Below are 21389 nucleotides of genomic sequence, written 5' to 3'. Positions count from 1 at the left end.
GTAACAAAAATGCTTTGGGAAAATGTAGTGGAGTAAAAGTTGACGGAAAAAAAGTACAGATTCTCCCCCAAAATATTACTGATTATGTGAAGAACTTGCAGCGGCGCTGTAAATCCAGTGTGAATACATTGTAGGGGAAACACTGTATTATTTCATAGGGCCCAATGTTTATAACATTAAAGAAATGATTAATGTTCTAATTTGGACAAAGAAAATTCGACATATTTCAAAAATTAAATACAATTAATACATTTTCAGCAGTCAAACTGAACACCACTGAAGGCTCAAAGGATTATAATGGGTGAATGGGTTCAGAACGGCTCTCACAGGTCGAGAGGATGTTCGCAAACCATTAACCTGAGGATGAGTCAGTTAAGTGAACATGTGTCCGTTGTTGCCAAGACCATAGTGAATGTCCAGGAGACGGAGACAACCCAGGAATTGATTTGAAGTCTGTCTTATTACACCAAATGTCCTTCTTTACTCACTCCAACATGCAAGAGCCATTAGGCTTCCTCGAAAATGCCATAAATTAAGTCGACGACGGGCCTGAAATTGCACTCAAAACAAAACTCATCAAGCAGGTTGGACTCATAAGTGATAAGTGCACTCAGAAATCACATCCATTAAGTTCTAAATTATGTATTTGATTGCAGTGGCCCCCGGGGAACTTGAAGAATGTCTGCGTCTGACAGCAGATCACGGCAGATTCAATACTGACCCAGAGGATTCACCGACAGCCCCCCATTTGTGTGAGCGGCTATTAAACTAAATAGCGAACTATTAACAAAATACAGTCAAGCAGCTTCCGTGGAGGTCCATTAACCCCAAAAGCAATTTACTAGCTTAAGGTTATGACAGACTGTTCATTCTGCTGCCGCTGCAGAATCTTAAAATCCATTACTCTAAAAATTGCTGGGTTGTTTCAACCCATGTTTGGGTCAATTATGCACATACCCAACTATTGGTTTAAAGCCAACCGGTTGGGTTTGCCCATATTTTACCCAAACATGGGTTTAAACAACCCAGCAATTTTTAGAGTGAAGTCTTTGTATTCAAAAGTGCACACCATTTTTTTTTTTAAAGAAAACTTTAAATGTAATGACATTTATTAATGTTTTGTGTTAAATATGCTAAATTCTTAATTAATGATCAATTTTAAAATGAAAATGTATACCACATGACATTCAACTAACTTTTCATTATCATAAAAGGTAAAATTATCTGATATTTCAAGAGACTTAGAGACCATTGTCCAATGTCATAAGGGAATTCATATTTCAAAAAAAAAAAAAAAAAACATTCTGTAAAATTAAGAAAAAATAGGATGTCAAAAAGTTAATTTAATTATTTTAATGTTGCTTCTTTCCTCATTATGATATCAAAATTTGTTGACTTTATGGCCCTTATCAAAATTAGGTGTGAATTGGATTTTAATGTATTTTTTAATACATGGCATAGGGTCATGTAATTGACCCAATTATATCAGCCAAGTTATGAAAACCTGTTCATCCAAGTTCATTCAGGTTATCCGTTAGGGCTGTCAAAATTGCTCAAAAATGACATTTGAATATTCCCTTTAAAGGGGGGGTGAAATGCTGTTTCATGCATACTGAGCTTTTTACACTGTTAAAGACTTGGATTCCCATCCTAAACATAGACAAAGTTTCAAAAACTAATGTTGGACGTTTGATGGAGTATTTCTGTGTTAAAAATACTCCTTCCGGTTTCTCACAAGTTTCGGAGAGTTTTTTTCGAGTATGGGTCGACTTGACGTTAATAGAGCGGAAGGTCCTTGTATGGGTCGTACTTCTTCGTACTTCTCCCGGTAGGGTGCGCGCGTGACTAGAGCGAGAGAGGAAATGCACGGCCGTAAACACTCTCTCAGCTGCAGATCCAGTCGTCCGTGAACAGTAATGTCGGTTATAGTCCGCGCTGCGCTCCACTTCATTCCTCCACTTTGACATTAAGCGACTTCAACGCTTCAGCACAGCATTCCGGGAAGGCAGCGCTGCATTTGAACCGATTTGAACGCAGAAATGCTTCAGTCGCATCGCAAAGTGGATCTCCACACTCCAAGAAGTGTGTTTTTGAAGGAGCGGTCCCAGCGATAAAGGTTCGGTCCTGCTTTGGAAGCAGCCGGTGAGTAAAACTGCTTCAAATGTCTGTGCTGTCGGCTATCGTCGCGTGAGTAAACATCAGTAAACGACACGATCGCGTGCTTCGTCATTCAAATGCGCTAACGGACTTCATTGCTGTTCTCTGTATAACGTTACACTAGTCTGACGTGAAAACCGTTTTGCTTGCTACTAAGGTTTGGTTGCATACAATAGTCCATAAACTGAATCATGCCCTCATAAACTGAGAGTAAAGACACACAAATGTTGACAGGCCACTAAATACAGTACATACCACAGAGACAGACGTCCTGCTGTTGCTGTTTCTATTTCAGCCTCCGAATTAGATTCTGGATCATATCTATTAGCTGAGATCGATAGCAAGGGTTTCTCCACGCTTGAGGACGTCACCGCTTTGCGCATTCGTCATTCTTTAGCTCCGCCCACACGATACGCCTCCAGGCGCTTGGTTTTTTCCGGAAAGACTCGGTACAGCCCATATTTCTTTTATAAATATAATAAAACTAAAGACTTTTCGGAGATATGAAGGATGCAATACTACTCTATAGGTACTCAAGATTGACATGAGATTGACTGAAACTGAGTGTTTCCCCCCCCCTTAAAAAAAAAACACGAATATTCGAACTATTCGAACATCTGGGCGCGCATTTTGTCAATGACGTGCATTACGTCAATAACAGGACAAATTAATACAAAGAGACATAACTACGTTTCTATTTAAGTTTAAACATATTTGAAAATGTATTATTACTTACACAAAAACAAGTAAATCAACTAGATGAAGCTCTTCTCTGTGGGAACATAAGAGATGAACGCCGCTGACGGTCTGAAGCTCACATCATAATGGCCAAGACCGCAGACCTCATGCTCTCTCGCCCTTACCATATCTGCGCATAACGGTTTAAAGGAAAAAAATCAAGAGTTTTGTGCAAGCAATTTAAGGTCACCTCTTGTCCCAAATAAAGCAGGCTTTATTCAGTGATTGAAACAAATATTATTAATATTAATTTAAGATTTACAACATGAGTGAGCGCTGCGAGTAACGTTAAACATGGAACCTTGACATGAAACGGTAAATAATCAAACCAGTGAAAGCAGTGCATTTATCCTTTATTCATGCAATCTCTCTTCAGTCAGTAGAGTAGCCTACACTTTAGTAATGTTTCTGTTTAACGTTAAATAAAATGAGGCATTGTATGCTAACTGTATCTTACATAGCTTGCATACAACTTTATCTCGCGGCTCAACAATTTGAACTCCTACTGACCAAAATCTAAAGTACTTCCAGAAATGGCTTTTTAGATTTTAGTAAAAAATCGCTTTCTCTGCCGTGGTCGAGGTGGGCTGTGCACTTTCTGCCATCTTCCATACAAGACGGGTCAACTTTCAGCATTGACTCCTGTGACCTGTCACCCTCAGGTGCGCCCATGAGCAAAGCAGGCAGACAGCCACGCCTCGACTACCGCGGGCGTTTTTTTCCTTCTTTTTTTTTAAATTTGAATATTAATTTTCACCTTTGAAATTAGTTTTTTAAAAACTATTCGAATATATATTCGAATTTAGAATATTCGTTGACAGCCCTATTATCCGTTAACCAAGGCATGTCATGAACACACTTAGACATGCTGGATATGCTGTATAAAGTTAACAGACACTTCAAAATGTAAAACTAATGAGCACGTTGAGGCAGTCAGTCCTGACTTCTAAAAGTCTAATTGCTCGAACATAAATTTGAGAAGATTTGGAGGTTTTTTTTGTGTGGTCTTTGATTAACAGCATTCCCAACATCAAAGGTGTTCTGTTGAACATATCTCAAAGCATTTCACAAGAAAGCGAGGTGTCTCGTATTTTTTCATGGACCTTTATCTCTTTATCTCACCAGTCTCTCTGCTCCCAGAAGCCTTTAGGCTCCGGGCATTCCACAAGATCCTGCAGGGCCCCTTGTGTTCATAACATCAGCGTTTGCTTGCAACCAATGAGATACCAATCAGATCTGGTGCCAAAACACAGAGGTCAGCGAGCTTGAATGGGGAGTTAAATAAGCTCTTTCTCTGGGCTCTGAAAGGGCCGCCTCCCAAGTTGCGAGAGGGCCCATAACAATCCAGCCCTGTACTGTGATATTTAATCTGTAGCGTACCCTTACTTTCTCTCTCAAAACATAGAATCATGCAATTAATTAATTACATAAATTACACATTGAGCTTTTATAAGTTGTACAAACTCAGGATCAGGATCATCATCTGCATATGACTGTGACTGAAGGCCAATTATTACATTTTTGCCTTAGTGGGACTCAAATCAGCATAGGCGTTTTTCAACAAAACTGTGATAAGATTTGTGTGAGCCTATCGCAACGCTGATGATACAATGTAAAACTTGTTTGAATTCTATTGAGAATATAATAAAACACTACAGAGAAAGTCGAACAAGATCTGAAACAGCCACTAAAAAGAGGGAAAACATAAATTAGACAGATTTTTAAACAACATTTACTAGAAATGTATCATGTTCTATTTAGGGATGGTGAAAACTAAACATTTTCTTGACCGACCACCAAGCCTCATTAGCCGGTTGAAACCAATTAACCGATTCGTTTAAAATATGCTGCGCTATTTGAAATAACAGCCGCGACCCGCGCCTGCAATTTCGCAACTCCGTCGCATCTTTCTGCCGCTCTCTCACACTCACAAAACACTGTCCCGGCACTTTTTTAAAATCCTCTACAGCGAGAGTCCCGCAAACGCGGCGCAGAGGAGCTTGTTTGTAATCAGAGGACAAATGGCTCCTTAGTTTTGTAATGGTTTGGGTACAAGGTGATCGCGTTGAAAAAAAAAGGCATTTGTCCAGCATTAGAAGCTCATTTGAAACATTGCCGCGGCTCATTTAAGAAAATGACAGCTCCAAATGACGCGGCTTTAGTTCGAGGTAGTGCTAACAATAATAAATAAAGATGATGATCAGCACCTTATGTGTTACCACTGAAGTGTAGATGTAATATATTTCCAAATGATGCTTTATACTGCCGTCTGCTCTGGCTCTAACCTCGAGTGTTTTAGCCTGTTTACTTTTTGGAAACCTTGTGAGCGCACAAACCCAAACGCTGTGACCTTGCATCAAATGTTTTATTGGTTTATTAAGTACAAACAGTCGAGTTATGAAAATTTGAGTGTGAGGGATTTTGTTCACTTCACACAAAAAGATTTTGGAATGAGACGGCTAACTGTAGTAGCGTTTAGTCCACTGTCTATAATAGCCTAATTTAGAGATCACTTTCTTTTTTTAACCAACAACTTTGATCGGTCAAATGGTCATCGGTTAACATCCCTAGTTCTATTGTATTCATCGTGGTGAATTTTGACTAACTTAAATTTATAATAGATAATATAGATTTTTCACAATAGATTTATATTACAACTGTGGCATGTTGTAGCTATAGTTTCTATGCATTTTGCAAATTTTTCATAAATGACAGATTTAAAAAAAGTTAACATTGGCTCTAAGCGATGTAATGAAGATCCATCAAAATGGTCTTACCTTTAATTGTCATTATTGTTACCAATGCTATCGTTAAACAATTACAAGAACTGTGTTATTTTTGCATGATGGTGCTTTCACATCAGACGCGAATGAAGCGATAAGCGCAAGTGACTTGTTAAGTCAAAGCAAAGACGTGAATATACATTCTGCGGCAGGAATGGCGCAAATTGAGTGTTTGACACGCGAATCGCAAAAGTTAAAAAATCTGAACTTTGGCTGATATTCACGTCGCGTTGACCAATCAGGAGCTGGCTCTAGTAGTGACAACAAGGACACAATCATTTGTGGATACCTGGAGCTGTACGATACATCTTCATACTTTATAGAAACAGTAATAAAAAGGATCCTGCTTGGAAGAAAGTAAGTGAGGAGGTTGGATAGTCTGTAAGTAATAAAAATTGCTCTTTACTCAATTTGAGCTATACATGGGGTTAGGGCTGGGCGATACAACGATAACGATAATTATCACGATATAAATTTCCTCGATAAAACGATAACAACAGGTCGATAAATTCTCGATATAATGCTTACGCGCTATGCGTAATGCTGCGCATGCGTATTGCAGACCGGGCGTCTGCGTGCTGCACGCGGTAATGTTTACAGTCTGTGGCTGACAGGCTTGGAGGATCGGGGTTAAGTGGAGCGATAAAAATGAGCAATAGTGAAGAAAATGCAGCGCTCACGGCCAGTTCGGGGGACAGATATCGTTGACAAGTTAGTTCGCTCAACTTCAGTGGTTTGGAGATATTTTAGCGATCCCATCCGACATATAACAGAGCGACGTGCGTGGACTGCTTTTCATAGGTTCACGTTCACCACACGGAATTTAATTATTAAATTATCGTGTTTCTTCAAAGTTCTTCCATATAACATGCAGCCCAACACAGAACCTACATTAACTACATTCACACACCGGCTTATTACCTTAGCTGTTGTGGGTGACTTATTTACAACAGGCTAACGTTACCAAACTATAATCACTAAAACATCGGACTTGTACATTGCTATCATAATTGTTTGTCTTTGGTGATGTATTAATGACTCCGCATCGCCTGTATCAAAAGAGAAATAATGTCATCTGGTGTTTAAAATTAATAAAATAGACTAGACAGCCCTTACTGGAGATCCACAAATACTGAACTTTTCTCTCTCCCGACCAGCCCACTGTCGGTGAGGTGTGTGTGTGTGTGTGTGTGACTGTGTGTGTGTGTCGGTGAGATGCACGGTGGACCAATCCACTGTGAGGCAAGAGAAGGGGCCTCAAAATGTTTCTTAAAACGCTTTTTTTTTACCGTTTGCGTTTTTAGTGTTTTACTTACACAATTAAATATATATGATGTAATATTGACCATTTTTGTTCTATTTCAGCTGCGAAAATCGTTCACAGCAGAACCGCAACGCATCTCACAACAACGTGTGTAAATGAACGATTCATTGTTTGAATGAATCGTTTGAATGAACGACTCAATGACTCGCTCATTAAGACGGCCACCTGCTGCCACCTACTGGTGGTTTAATTTGATCTTTAAACATACTTTCCAGCATGTCTTATTTGTCTATTCAAAACTACAAATCTCAAAACATTATTTAATGCTGTTGTAACTTTTCAGTGTAAATTATTTAATTTGATTGGTAACAGCCCTTATAGTGTTTTATTTTAATTAAATGTATTGATCAAAATTACAAATATAAAATGAAACATGAAGCTTAGCCTATATTTAATAAGATTAAGGGAAAATGCCCTTTATAAAAGGTGAAAATATCACAAATTTCAAATGATGCAGATTTAAATATGTCAAAGCTGATTGAACACTGGTGAGAATATTGCTTCAGAATAAATTATATTTACAACACACAAACACACACACACACTTTTCCAGACAAGCTAATTTTTTACTTGGACAAGCTTGAACGATGTACTTGTTCGAAGGACAAGCACATGAACATGCTTAATGTCAAGCCCTGTATAATGATATATTATTGATATAAAGTGTTGAGTAAAAAAATGCTGGCCACAGTTAAGATTTTAATAAATAAATCTACCTCAGTTTAAATAAATTGTTCACTTGTTTGGGAAGTGTTTGTCATGTTTTGACAATAAAGGATAGTTTAAAACCACAGCTAACTGTTTGTTTTCTACATATTTCACTCAGGAGCAAAAATATGCCTTCAAACTTTAAAGAAATAAACATTTTACATTTATTGTGATATTTATCGATATCGACTGATATGCTAAATTATATCGTGATAATTTTTTTGGGCCATATCGCCCAGCCCTACATGGGGTGATTTCAGGGTAATTGGGACACTTTTTGCCACATTGAGATGACTTGGAATAAGTATTACAATCACCCTGAATACACCCCATTGAGACTACAAGCTAGTTAAAGCCTTCAAATGAAACTTATTCGGCGTATTTTAAACCAATCAATGTCAGCCATTTCGTAATGAGACTGGCTGCCTGGCAGAAGCCCCTCCCATGGCACAAATTCGCATTTGTTGTGAAGTGAATGTCACGCGCGAATGATGCAAGTAAACTCAAAGTGTTTAGGCGTCCAATTACGCGCAAATAGCACAATTTATTTTACGCAAGTCGCGTCTGGTGTGAATGCAGCATGAGGATAAGTACAAGATAGGAATCAAGAGCTTTTAAGTCTGGACCTTGAGTTATTAGTTATTATTAGTGATTAACTAGTCTATTACTTTATTGCAAGTATGTTAACTTTGCATGTGTGGATGCAAAAAAAAATTAAATAACCCCAACGATGAAGCATGCCCTGGGACGCCATCTGTGTTTGGATCATCGTACTGAATCATATCCAGACATAATCTTTGACAAAAAGCTTTTTGCTCATAATGTTGCTTTGTGAAACACACTTTCAAGTGTCGATAAAAAAAGAATGCATGAAGCTAGAATAAAACAAGTTTGTTTTAGTTTTTTAAAGCAGTTCAGTTATTTGATATATTGCATGTTCAGATATTCAAACAACAAAATATTTTTTGGGGCCATGACATTTTTGTGAAAATGATAATAAAAAAAATGCTGGTAGTGGCTGGCAACTTAAACACGCTGGCAGGGAAAGAGTTAAACGGTTCACACTCCAACCCCCTCAGGGGGAATGCCCCCCCAACAATAACCCCCCACCCGGCACTTTTCCCCCCCACTTCAAGCACCATCCCTATATATAGGCCACCTTTATACCCGTTTAAACAAAAGCAAAGCAAACATTGATTTCAGAAAGCATGGCTGGTGGGTGTGTGCTGTGCAACTCTGAACTCCCCACTGCAGGGAGTGAAACAACAAAAAATAGACAGCGGAACTTAGAGAGTACTCGCTCAAGGCCTTTTCTGTCTGAGCGATTAACTCTCATGAATTATGTTAGGTTTAAAAGGCTCTGACGTGATAGTATGTCACTACTAATGAGCCGGTTCTCTCCTTTTTTCCTCCACTATGATGCTGTGATACAACAAAGCAGATCTTTTTATCACATTCCTGTGTAGTTCAGGGACTGGCCAGGTTTGAGAAAAAGGTCATAAAGATCCTTAACTGTCTCCTCCTTCATTATCCCTTTAGCCTAAGGGTCTACATCTGCAGAAAGCTACCCAGAAAACAACTTAAATTTAGTTCATACACTGCAGACTTTGAAGGAACTTCATTTAAAGGATTTTAAACCATAAATTGGATGGAATATTGGTATTTGTTGATGAGCTACCAGAGCAGACCTTTTCTCTATACATACATTAGAGAAGACATGATCCTATAGCTGCTAAAAAAAAAGAAAAAGAAAATAGCTTTTTAAAATGATTTTTAGAATGAAAAACGTCATCACTGGTGGTCAAGTGGTTATTGCTACAATCAACCAACTCCCACCCGTTCAGTCCATCCATCCATAACAAAAAGGGTACAAAGAAATCTCCAACGCCAAGTAACTTTGTACCTTTTTATGCAAATCTAAAAAGTCTCACGTTTAAGACATTTCAATCTATTCCCACCTCTTAAAGTACATGGAATAGATTCAAATTCTAGTTCAATCCCAAATCCACAAACTTGTTATAACACCTTGCAATAGGATACAATAAAATGTTTAGACCAAAAGTAAACTCCAATGCTCTTTGACGACACTACACTCTTAGAAATGAATTGAGAACACTAGAAATCTGTGGCATTTTTGAAGGCCACCAGGTTTAGCTCTCATGTTGACAGAGCACAGACATCTGGGACAGGTGCGGCTGTTGTTCACTACTTGTGCAGGCATGCCAGCTTAAAAGCATACAACATCAAAGTTCTCACAAAAGAAAGAAAACCAAAGAAAATTGTATTCTTTATATCTTCAAAGTTATAATGTCAAAGGATTATTGGAAAGCGGCCAGAAGTGCTGGGAAAAGGAAACATTTCCAAAGTAACACAATTGAAGCGTCTGGCTTTTCACTATCAGTATGCACTAACCCGCGTCACGTTATAGTGGGTCATTAAACTGACTTTTGAACCCAAAGATGTTTGTTTTTAAATTCAAATGTGAATTGCTTTCTGCGACCAGCTTTACTTCTGTAATCTGATGGAATCGGACTCTGCTCAGATTCAGGAACCAGAATCTGATCCATATAATCCGATTAATATTTACAACAGCCCCCAAAATCTGTGACATCAGCAGACATGTTAAGTCGTTTCAGTGGAAGAGCAAAAAAACAAACAGTCTTATCGTCCATATTTGCAATAAATTCACACATGTGCAGAGTAGAAAGTGAATACGTTGACTTCAAAGCAGCTTTGGTGGGAATCTAAAATTAAGTTTTAAAGGGAAAATTCAACCAAAAATGGAAGAAAGAAAACACATTGAATCAATTACTCACCCTAAATTCATTTTGTTCATCATATAAATTGGTCATGTCTTCACAAAACCACAAGATTCATATGGATTAGCTTTATAATCTCTTTATAAACTTTTTGAAGCGCCAAAATTGAAAGTTGCGTAGCTGTCAATGGAGGGACACTAAAAATATCTTCATTTGTAATAATCAGGGAACTTTCCTGCTGTACCATGGGAAAGATTCTGCCAATAGATAAAATTGTATTTTTTTTTTTACTCACTTATTGAGCAGTAGGCCAGATGGAATTTAACTTGGCAAAAAGAAACAGAAACTACCAACCAGCACAGTGCACACAATCTGCACCTTTTCTGCAACAACATGCTAAATAATAGAGAAGTGTGATTTGGAGTTCTTGTAGAAAACATCTGTGAACATGAACATAAACCTCGCAAATACTTTGCTATGTCAGTTTTCATAAAAAATGTCTGACAGTAATAACCTAGAGTTAATATTTTATAACATCTTTGTTTGTGATGCGACTATGAGCTGAGAAAAGGCTCATTTATGAAGACACACCGCATTCAGCAAAGGAAGCTAAAATAAGACCCGCACTTTGGCTAACCACTGCATCACATCTATGATGTCAAAAGCTGATCATGGTTTTATAAAGCCTACATTCAAATGCTGCTCAACATATAGCACCCACGTCCAGTTGTTTAAAGCAACCCGAAAACCTGTTTTATGGAGATATTCTTAGGGCTCCTCTTTTACAATAGCACAAAACGATCTGACCAAACAATTTCAAAGAATCAGTAGTAGAGGTTGACTGATGCAAGCGTTAAGGTGTGGTCACATTAGCGAAATTTCTATAAATTTTCATAAGAAAACCAGGTCCATTGTCAATAGCGTAGCAATGTATGAGGCACAGCTCACATAGAAGTGACCTTCAGTGTCAAACCAAGCAGCTTTCTGTTGGTCAAACGGCAAATCCATGAGACACATTTGTAACAGTTGCAAAATCTACAAGGAAAAAATTTGCCCTCACACAAAATTCCTTATTGCATGGAAATGACTGGATTTTACCCACAAAAATTCACCAAACCGTGCTAAATGTGGCCACGTCTCTACAGATTAACCAGCACACCCAATTGCTTTTTGTATACATTTTTAATCAAAATATATTTTTTAATAGAGCCAGGGATTTTCCACAAGATCACCATTGATCAAGCAGTTAAAAAAAAATACAAAAGTATGCTAAAATGCCCATTTTACGCATATTATGTCAGTATATTGGATCCGTGCATAAACTGTTAAAGTGACAGTAGCCTAATATTCCTGCTGCTGTCTGTAATATTAATAAAAAAAGAACAAAAGACAAAGAAAATCACTCTCTGCTCTTGAATTTTAATTGTAAACATTAATCTGCATTTAATTTTTCATTTATTAGAAAGAAAATCAGAATCTGCAAAAATCAGTATCAGCACATTACACAAAAACTGAATCGACCAAGAAAAATGCAATTGAAGCATTTCTAATATTGAATATGGTTTACTAATAATAAAATGATGCCCGAGCTTTCCATTTGCACATCTGATCACATGCTTCAGAAGATGCACACAACATGCATAGATTTATGTTAATTAACAGTATCCGTTCTCAATAAGTTAATATTAGGTTCAGCACTATTTTACATTTAGGGCAAAGTTTTCATTGCCCGATTAACTAATTATCCACAGATTTCCCCATTTTAGCAATCAGTATCAAATCAAACTCTAAATCAAACGTTGCATTTAATCTCAGAGTACTGGTGAGAAATGCAAATAAAACCAAGGTGGAACCTGTGGCTGAAACCAATGAGATGATGACAGCACTTCTGCAATATGCAAAGGAGAGTAAACAATTCAAAACAACTGCAATAATCTCTGAGGCTATACCTGAAGGGGTTTTTAGAAAGAAACAAGCAGAAGTTAAGGAAGAGGAGGAAAAATTATTTAGAATTCTGCCTCTGGCTTCACCTTACCCAAGAGGGGAGGGTGGGTGGGTGGGTTGGGGGATAGGCGGGAAAGGAGGGGTAGGCGGCTTTATTGTAATGGCTGGTTTCATTTCCTGAATCCCGACCCAAACAGTGCAGGATTAAGAGCTCTCGATTGAACATATATAGCACAGATGCTTCCTCTCAGCTGCTTCTCTGAAAACACGACAGAAAAGCCAAAAGCAACATGTTCTCTAACAATATTATTACCCAAAGTCAAAAACATCAGAAGTATTCCGGTTGAAGACAGTAGACAGAGACAGACGCGAGTATTTGCAAAACAAATGCATTTGTCTCAACCTCAATGGGGTTAACACACATCTCTTGAAATACTAACATATTGAATACTTCAGTCTCAGTGGTGCTTTTGAAATGCATGATGAAAACAGAAGCATGCACTGCAGTAATTCATATGGAAACCCAATGTCTTTTTTAACAGAAGTGTATATAAAGGATCAGGGCGAGATAACGGCTTCTCGGTGGGGAGTATACCGTTGAATTTAATTACAAATGGGGAAGAGTCCGTGGGAGATGTCACAATCGTACACGCATTAGTTTAAAATAACCTGGCGAACAATAAAGTCAGCAGGGGTTCGAAGGAGGTCTTGGGGAAGCCGAATAACAAGAGTGAAACCTGACTTTTTTTGTCCCAAAATGCAGGGTGGATTCAAGAAAGTGCACTGGAGGTTACAGAGAACCATGGGGGACTTCATGCATCTCAATGGACGCATTTCTGCAAGTCAAGAGTGCCACTGTTAAGCACACACACGCCTATCCTGTTGTAAAACAATGTGTCTCCTCTCTTTTGACTGAACAATTGCTCCCTTGTCTTGCCTGATGACAGATAAACATGTTCCTTATGAAGGCCACTGTGAAAAAGAGGTACTTCTGCCGTAAAGAAGAGAAGAGTACAAGCCAGAGGATGACAATAGTATTTCCACAGTAGTACTTTCACTTAGGGAAGACTATTAATAAATGTATGAATGACACTGAGGACCTCTAATCTAAAGCAAACAGCCTTTTGTTGCGCTATATTTGCTTTCTTTTGTAATGGGACTATAAAATGTATTTTGATGGTGCAATATTGCAGACGGGAAACTAAGTGGATGAGTCATCTTTGAAATAAAAGATTCTAATATTTTAAACAAAATTTACACAGCGAGTAATCCCTTGAACCAATAAGGATTACAAGTAAACTGTAAAACTAAGCTGAAATCAGAATTAGAATAAAAGTTCTAGTTAACATATGCCCATTAAGATGGCATGCACGATATATTGATATCGGCCGATATACTTTATGTTCATTTTTAATGTTAATGCCCCGATAAGAAAATGTAGCCGTAGCCGATATATTAAAGCTAATGAATAACGTATTTCCTTCAGTCGAGACACTTTGCGCACTGCTTTAAAAATGATTGGAAGTCTGTCATATAGGCTAGGCCTACATAAAATTATAATACAAACATTATTATCGTGTGCTTGGGACATGGCTTTAAAGGCAAGACTTGTTTTTGTAATTAGGCTCTCAAAAATTATATACAAGTTTAGAATTTATCGTCCAATATATTGGTTATCGGCTTTCAAATATGAAGAATCAGCAGCCAAAAATTTCATATTGCTGCATCCCTATAAATGAGTTTTGCAATACAAAAGCCAATCAATCAATAAAAAAAAAAAAGCAAAAGTTGCCAGGAGGCAATTTCTCACAGCAAATAAGCATGTGACCTCACTTCCGCATTTACAGCAATACTTGTCTTGAAGGCAACGTTCTTCTTAGGAAAAAGGTGATTTTTTTTAAGCAAAAAGACAAACCCACCAGCTAAACTAGAAATACAGGGTGTGACATTGCAGATGGTGTGTTTTGAGGGGGGTTGTGGGGGAGGGGTGGAGTGAGAGAGAGAGAGAGAAAGAAAGAAAGAGAGAACAAAAAACAGATGCTGCACTAAAAACTACTAGTTGTAAACTCGGTTTGGCCAATCTAGACAAATAGTCACGGGTGTAACTGAAACAACCCATGACTAACGTTACCGAAAATGACCCAAACAGACACATGACCAAATTTTAACTCTGAATGGAAAACTAGTTTCATTCAACAATAACAAAATAAGCCTACTGTATTCCCACTATTTTTGTTTAGCCTACTTTATTTAGTAAAGTCCAACTTATCCAGCACTGGTTCAAAGAATTACCCTTTCCCCCTCTTTTACAACTAAGGACAAAACCCGTCACTCACAGCATGTTTAAGTTTGTCTTCCAACCCAACAATCTTTCAGCACATGACACACTATCATTATGCGTTTGGGTTTCCAGCCCAAAAGGCAAGAGAGTCTCTTTAAAGTTGCATTGACAGATGCGCTGGTGCTTTACAATAACAGATGTTGGGCTTTTGTGTCCTTTATTTCGTTACCTGAATATGATAATGCTGCACTCGCGACAACAAACGCTATGAAAACCAGCGCCCTTGCATTTGAAGCGAGACACAACAAACACAGAGGAACTAAGATTAAGGCTCAAATTAATTATTAATTTATTTTAACTACCGACTCGTAAAGGTTTAACTTGCACAAGGTAGTATCCGACCACAAAGACAAAAAAAAAAAAATCCACAAGCGAAACAGGTGCAAGCAAAAGGTATAGCAAAAGGTGGGGGCGGGGACAAAAAGCGTGTATCGAAATAATTGTTTCTTTTATATGGAGAAGACCATAGTGAGCTGATAAGTTGCGGATAAATGTAGTAAATAATAGTTTTACCTTTGGAAAGTATTTCAAGTGAAACTCTTACGTGCACGCTTTGTTTTAAGAAAGACCTGATATAATTTCATAACGTGCGATCATTCTCAGAAGTTCTTTACAGTAAAGCTAATCTTATAAAAGCAACACTGCTCATTTCTTTCATTGGTCCATCTCGTTCTAAAAGTCAAAAGAGAGCAGCTAAAAAAAAAAAATCAAAAAACATTTGAAAAATAATTAAATAGGTATTACCTTGATTTATCAGGGATACGGTGAGCAGACACGTTAAAAAGGCGGTCCAGCGCATCTTTCGGCAGTTGCACTCAATCTTGAGCAATAATATCCTTGCGTTATTGAGTCCTGTCTGGATAATGATCTGGAAACTAAGGTACAAGCAGCGTGCGTCAGTAAAATTCAAACTTTGAGGTTGTTCTTCGTTCCCCACGTGTCTCTTCTGTCGGCGCTGTGATGGGGGCGGTTATATGTTCTGAAGCTCCTCCCCCTTCGCGGTGTACATACACTAATATAATCTATATAGAAAACATTTGATGAAACAACGTCTCTTACATGGTCCTGTGATATTCTGCGGTTCTACTTTACTATAGTATTATTTTCGTAATGTTTGATTTGGCAACATCTAACCATGGCTGTGATGGAAAAACTACAGGAAAATCACTATTCTTTAGGCTATGGGAATGCTGCTTTCTCAGAAAGTTAAAGGCACAATATGTAAGATGTTTGGATTAAAATATCCAAAAACCACTAGAACAGTGTTATATAGGCTATTTTTTTGACTTGTGTAGGCTTACATTATCCAAAATGTTCACAAGAATGTTTAAATCCAGAAAAATAAGTCATTATAACCAGGACACGGGCCATGTCTGTACATCACCTATGACATTTAAAAAACCATGGAAACACAAAAGACACTTTATTATGTGTTTATAAAGGTGAGCAACTGTTTGGATACATTCATCTACAGAAAACGAATCATTGTTATACAGCTCAACGCTCATTTTCTTGATTTAACACCAGTAACATGTTTTACCATGCCTAATATCAATCTAGCTCACTGCAGTTTGAACTTGTGTCTCATAGTAACTGCCGAGCGAACGCACAGAGAAGCATTACAAAAGTAATTTACAAAATTACCATTACTAATAACTTAAAACAAACAAACTACAAAAAATCTGATCCAAGTGTAGCCCTGAAGTTTGATTTTTCATCCGACTATTGAAATTTTCTACCCACAGGTCCCACACCCTGCATGCAATTTTTTTTACTGAAAAAAATTTGAATATTGTTTTGAATAAAGAGAGCCTTAAAGGGATAGTTCGCCAAAAAATGACAATTCTGTCATCATTTACTCTCCCTCGAGTTGTTGGGATCCATCAACAGTTTGGTTCCCGAAATTCTTCAAAATAACTTCTTTTATGTTCAGCAAGAGAACAAAGAAATTCATACAGGTTTGGAACAACTCAAACTTGTACTTTTGGGTGAACTATCCCTTTAAGCTTCAGAATAGACTACAAGTGGGATATTAAGCAAAACCTGAATCCAAACAATCAGTGGGTATTTTAATTGCTTTGTAGATGACAAACTAACAAACATTATTTCCAATGGCTAGCTATACGTTCTCTTTGTCATGCATTTTAGACAGTGCAGCTGTAGCAGTAATAGTGCTAATAATATTAGCTATGCATGCTCATTTTATTTCATTAATCAAACAATGTGCATTACATACAATCAGTCAAACAGGTTAAACCGGGAGTGAAAGAGCCTTTAGACAAGAGAATCTCCTTCAAAGCCTGATCGAAAAGTGAACCGGTACATCAAGAGACATGACTCATTTGCATCTTTCTTTTTTTTCACCCTGCGTTATCTATCCCTCCTCCCTGTTAGCCACCAAATCTCTCCTCCTTTGCATTTTATTGCCCCGATATTAGCTGGAATCCCCCGTCTCTCTCTCTCTCTCTCTCTCTCTCTCTCTCTCTCTCTCTCTCTCTCTCTCTCTCTCTCTCTCTCTCTCACACACACACACACACACACACACACACACGCATCTCAGTGACATTTGGGCACATGGGGTGGGGTGATCCCTCATCTCATTCGTTTGTATTGTACTTCCCAACACCTCCTAATGGCCCGCCTGATTGATACGAGACTGAATGCATGAGGAACAAAGGCAAGAGTATTCTCGCTCTCAAAGGAGAGCCTATGACAGCTCAGAGAGAGAGAGAGTTCATTAACAGGGCACAGTGTTTCTCTTAATGCACATTTTTACCTGTGTTTTAGTGTTTTGTTTTATTGTTAATAAAGTGGCGAGCAGTGTTCTGCATAGTAACTTTCAAAAGTAATGCATTGCAATATCATGTTACTCCCTAAAAAAGTAAAAAAATTGTATTACCAGTAAACCAGAAAGTAATCTTACCGTTAGCGTTACTTTCTCACTCAGGCTGGGCTAGCTTGTTTGTTTTTTAATAAAAAATAAAAGACAATCTTCTGAATTGTTTTGCATATTTGTATGTGCGTGTGTGTTTGCATATTTTAATTTCTTTTGAGGCATATTGAATCTGTTTTTGTGTAAGTGAGATGAGTAAATACATGCTCACATTTAATCTAGAACTACATTGGTCATCATATTTACGCCTCTGCACTTCCTCCTAATTTGTCTTGACAAGAGAGCTTACAGTCAATAAATGGGACAAGAAAGTAACTTGCGTTACTTATTTAAAAAAGTTACTTGAAAAAAGTATAACTCTTGCAAAAGTGGTGGCGAACCCCTTGCTAAGAGATGTAATTTCTCAAATGATCATGTTTTTTGTTCATTGCATGCATTCAGCTGATGTTGCAAAGTCCCATGAATAGTCCTCAAAAGAAATTTTTAATGGTGACACCTCAGACATCAGGTGAAATGATGCTGATGAGAAGCTTTCGCTTCAAATTAGTACAAACCAACAACAATCAGGGGCCCCAAAACATGTGCGAGCTTTGTCTGCAATTATACGTGTGAGAGAGGGGACGCTCTCCTCCAGTACGCTCAAAGACACACTCACCCGTTCCACAGAGTGTGAATGAGAGTCTCTAGCAGCAGAGCCTCATTATATGTATGTCATTGAATGTAACGGAGGGTGGGGGCCGAGGGTGGAGGATGACACTTTGACCCTGGTGTAATCTACAGGTCTGTGGGAGGTGTGGATGCCCTTAATGACCTGCTCAGTGTCAGTCAATAGCCAAACTCAAATGCATGAGTGCTTCATTAGTTCATCTGACTGGGCTTGGCAGTGAGAAGAAGATTGACTCGGTCTTTACTTTGCATTGCTTATTTATTTAATACATTTTAGATAATTGGTAAACATTTTATTATTAAATATAATTTATTATTTTATCAAAAATCTAATCTTGTCTCATATTTATTTCACAGTGATTATATATATATATATATATATATATATATATATATATATATATATATTTATATATATATATATATATATGTGTGTGTGTGTGTGTGTGTGTGTGTGTGTGTGTGTGTGTGTGTGTTTTATAATTTGTATTCTTATATTTTTAGGAGCACACTTATGTGTTACACAGATTAATTATATACAGTTTATTCATTTATCTATTTCAAACCTTCCCAACCCTGTATAGTTTGTTCATAATGAAATGGGCATTTCAATTGATGTTTTTGTGATACTATACAGGTATAACCTGATTTTTGCATCATCTTACGGAAAAAGAAAATGACCTCACAGGCCCTGAAAAAAAAAAAGTGAAACAGATCATTTTCATTGAACCTTTAAAATCAGATAATCTTTCAGACCTTTGAGGCAGAGACCTGTTAGGACAAACAAACAAAAGAGTAAAGGCAAGTATGTTAGTTACTTTTTAAGGGAGTAACTCAATATTGTAATGCATTACTTTTCAAAGTAACTTTCCCCAACACACACATGAATGTACATTAATGTTTGAAACACCATTAAGGAGAGGGAATCCATATTCAGTATGAATTATGTTGACTTTGGAACTCATAAGGAAAGTGAGGAAGTGAGTGTTGCATGTTGTGCCCTTTTCAGACACATAAGTAATTTAAGCTTCCTAATGCTTACAGGAATCAATCAATTTGTGGCCTGTAATGGTTGGCGACCATCTCACAATTTGCGAGAGCTTCAGCATGACCCGGCAAATGCAAAGCGTCCATTAACACAGAGTGTCTGCTGAGAGGCCCCCTCTTTCTCATGCTATATATGAGTTTATAGCCCCAATCCCCCCCCCCTTCTTCTCTGTTATATAGGTTGTGGCATATCAAACTGTGCCATTATAACATTTCCAATGGAGAAGGGCTTTTTATTGCACTTGCACTACAATTATGAGGTGTTTTCCTTTTCACTCATTTATTTCGCTTTTTAAAAAAGGTTTAATGATATGATGTAACATAAAACAGCTTGCACTTCTTTTGTAAAATTCTAAAGAGCACAGAATTTGTGTTGTTTTTTTGTGGTGAGGTAATATATAAGAACCTTTTATGAGAGGATTATGATGGTATGGGCATGTAAATATTTGATAAGCCCTAAAAGCACCTAAAAGGCAGACCACATGTAGAGAACCTTTGATTTCTTTGATGTTCTGATACTTTAAAGACATCATCCGCTGCAGTATAATCTTGCCTAGTCATTAAGATATATTTCACACTGCACCTTTCACTGTAAGAAATAAATAAATAAAAATTAAACTCACAGGATATCACAGCTTAAAAAGTCAAAGAACAAAGGCATGCATTGCTTAATCTTCTTGAGCATAAACTCAAAAACAGATCTTTTGTTCAGCGAATCAACTCACAATATTTATATAAAATAATTGTTTGCCCATAAGATAAGGCTTTTTACAACATGAAGATGAAGATCAAGTATTCTGCATACAATCATATAATAAAGCAAAAATACAGAGCAATGACCCAACTAACTGTGATGACAAAAACAACAATAAAAGCATAACATAGTAAAACATTAATCCGTTAACAGTAACTGTATAATTTATTAATGTCGTAATGCATGCTGGGAACTCACAATCCCTTAACAAAGCAGCAATGTTTGTGGAGGTGGCTCGCTGTTATTTTAAGTTCTGTCACGTTTAAGCTGAACATTGTTACTCTGGTGGTTAATTGCTCTCAAATACATATAGTCTCAACATTTACACAGACATGTTTTTTTAACATTGTTAGTCTAAGAGGAGTCTGTTTCATGTAAGCTAATATTCAACATGTTGAAGATGATAACCAAAGTATTGAGGTAATATGTTAAACTGTATAAACTCTCTGCTGTCTCAGACGACAACATCTTTGTTCTGTGTCGGCCCGTATGTACTTCGAAAGGGAGGGTGAGCGTTGTGTGATTGCAATTCATAACCTCACCACTAGATGACGCTAAAATTCACACACTGCACCTTTTAAGTGGTGGTTCCGTGTTTTTTTTCCAGGCTTGGATGTGTTTATGGGGCGCAGTATAACATGTCTTAATACTTCTTTTTTTTTAAACGTATTTGTCTTATATTTGACCTTTATTACACACTGCTGTCTCCTCTTAGCCTAGAAATCTAGACGCACCCTAGCGGCAGCAAATTTAATCTGCCCGCAAGTGTCATCTAGCAACTCTCAACACCCTTCTGAGCTGTATTCCTCTAACTCTTGCCGGGCCAATCACATCATTTATAGAGTCGGTGGGCGGGGCCATAATGACGACGGCTGAGTTGCGTTTGCGTGCTTCTAGTAAACACAGAAACTGGCGAACGACGGTCTTTCGAATCAAGCTCTGACAGCGACTCTGGAAGACTTGGAGTTAAGCTTTTCTCTGAGAAAAGAACAAAGAACGGCACTGAAGTCATTCTTAAGAAGGGAAGATGTGTTCGGAGTTTTGCCGACCGCATACGGCTAATGTTTAATCTGTCAACTAGCTCTGTTTCACCTTCGTTGCTCTGGTTGGTTGTAGCGATATCCTATCGCGTGCAGAGGGAGTTTGAAAGACAACCGTTTATCCCGCCCCTCGGATTGAGCCCTGTCTATGGTGAGTTTCCAGACCAAACATCTTGATGTGAGTCTGGCTTGTCAGGCTAGTCTCCACTGTCTTTTGAACGGCTTGTTTGCTTCC

The 21389-nt window shown here is 37.8% G+C and overlaps 1 protein-coding gene across 5 annotated transcripts in view; it reads right to left on the bottom strand.

Annotated features, from left to right (window-relative positions):
• The window catches only part of alcamb (activated leukocyte cell adhesion molecule b), a 46040-nt gene that overhangs the window by 14078 nt on the left and 10573 nt on the right, over positions 1–21389 (bottom strand). Inside the window, exon 1 of one of the 5 annotated variants that reach the window (XM_067451196.1) lies at positions 15499–15711. The exons of the other annotated variants lie outside the window; for them this stretch is intronic. Within the exon in view, the coding sequence (XP_067307297.1) occupies positions 15499–15553 (55 nt within the window). The 5' untranslated portion in view covers positions 15554–15711. Of the gene's footprint in view, positions 1–15498; positions 15712–21389 lie in introns of those variants that run through there. 5 annotated transcript variants of the gene reach the window in all.

The sequence above is a fragment of the Pseudorasbora parva genome, chromosome 8 (assembly GCF_024679245.1).
Source record: "Pseudorasbora parva isolate DD20220531a chromosome 8, ASM2467924v1, whole genome shotgun sequence".
Lineage (NCBI taxonomy): Eukaryota > Metazoa > Chordata > Actinopteri > Cypriniformes > Gobionidae > Pseudorasbora > Pseudorasbora parva.
The sequence above is the reverse complement of the archived record's forward strand: the minus strand, read 5'-3'. Positions and strand labels throughout refer to the sequence as shown.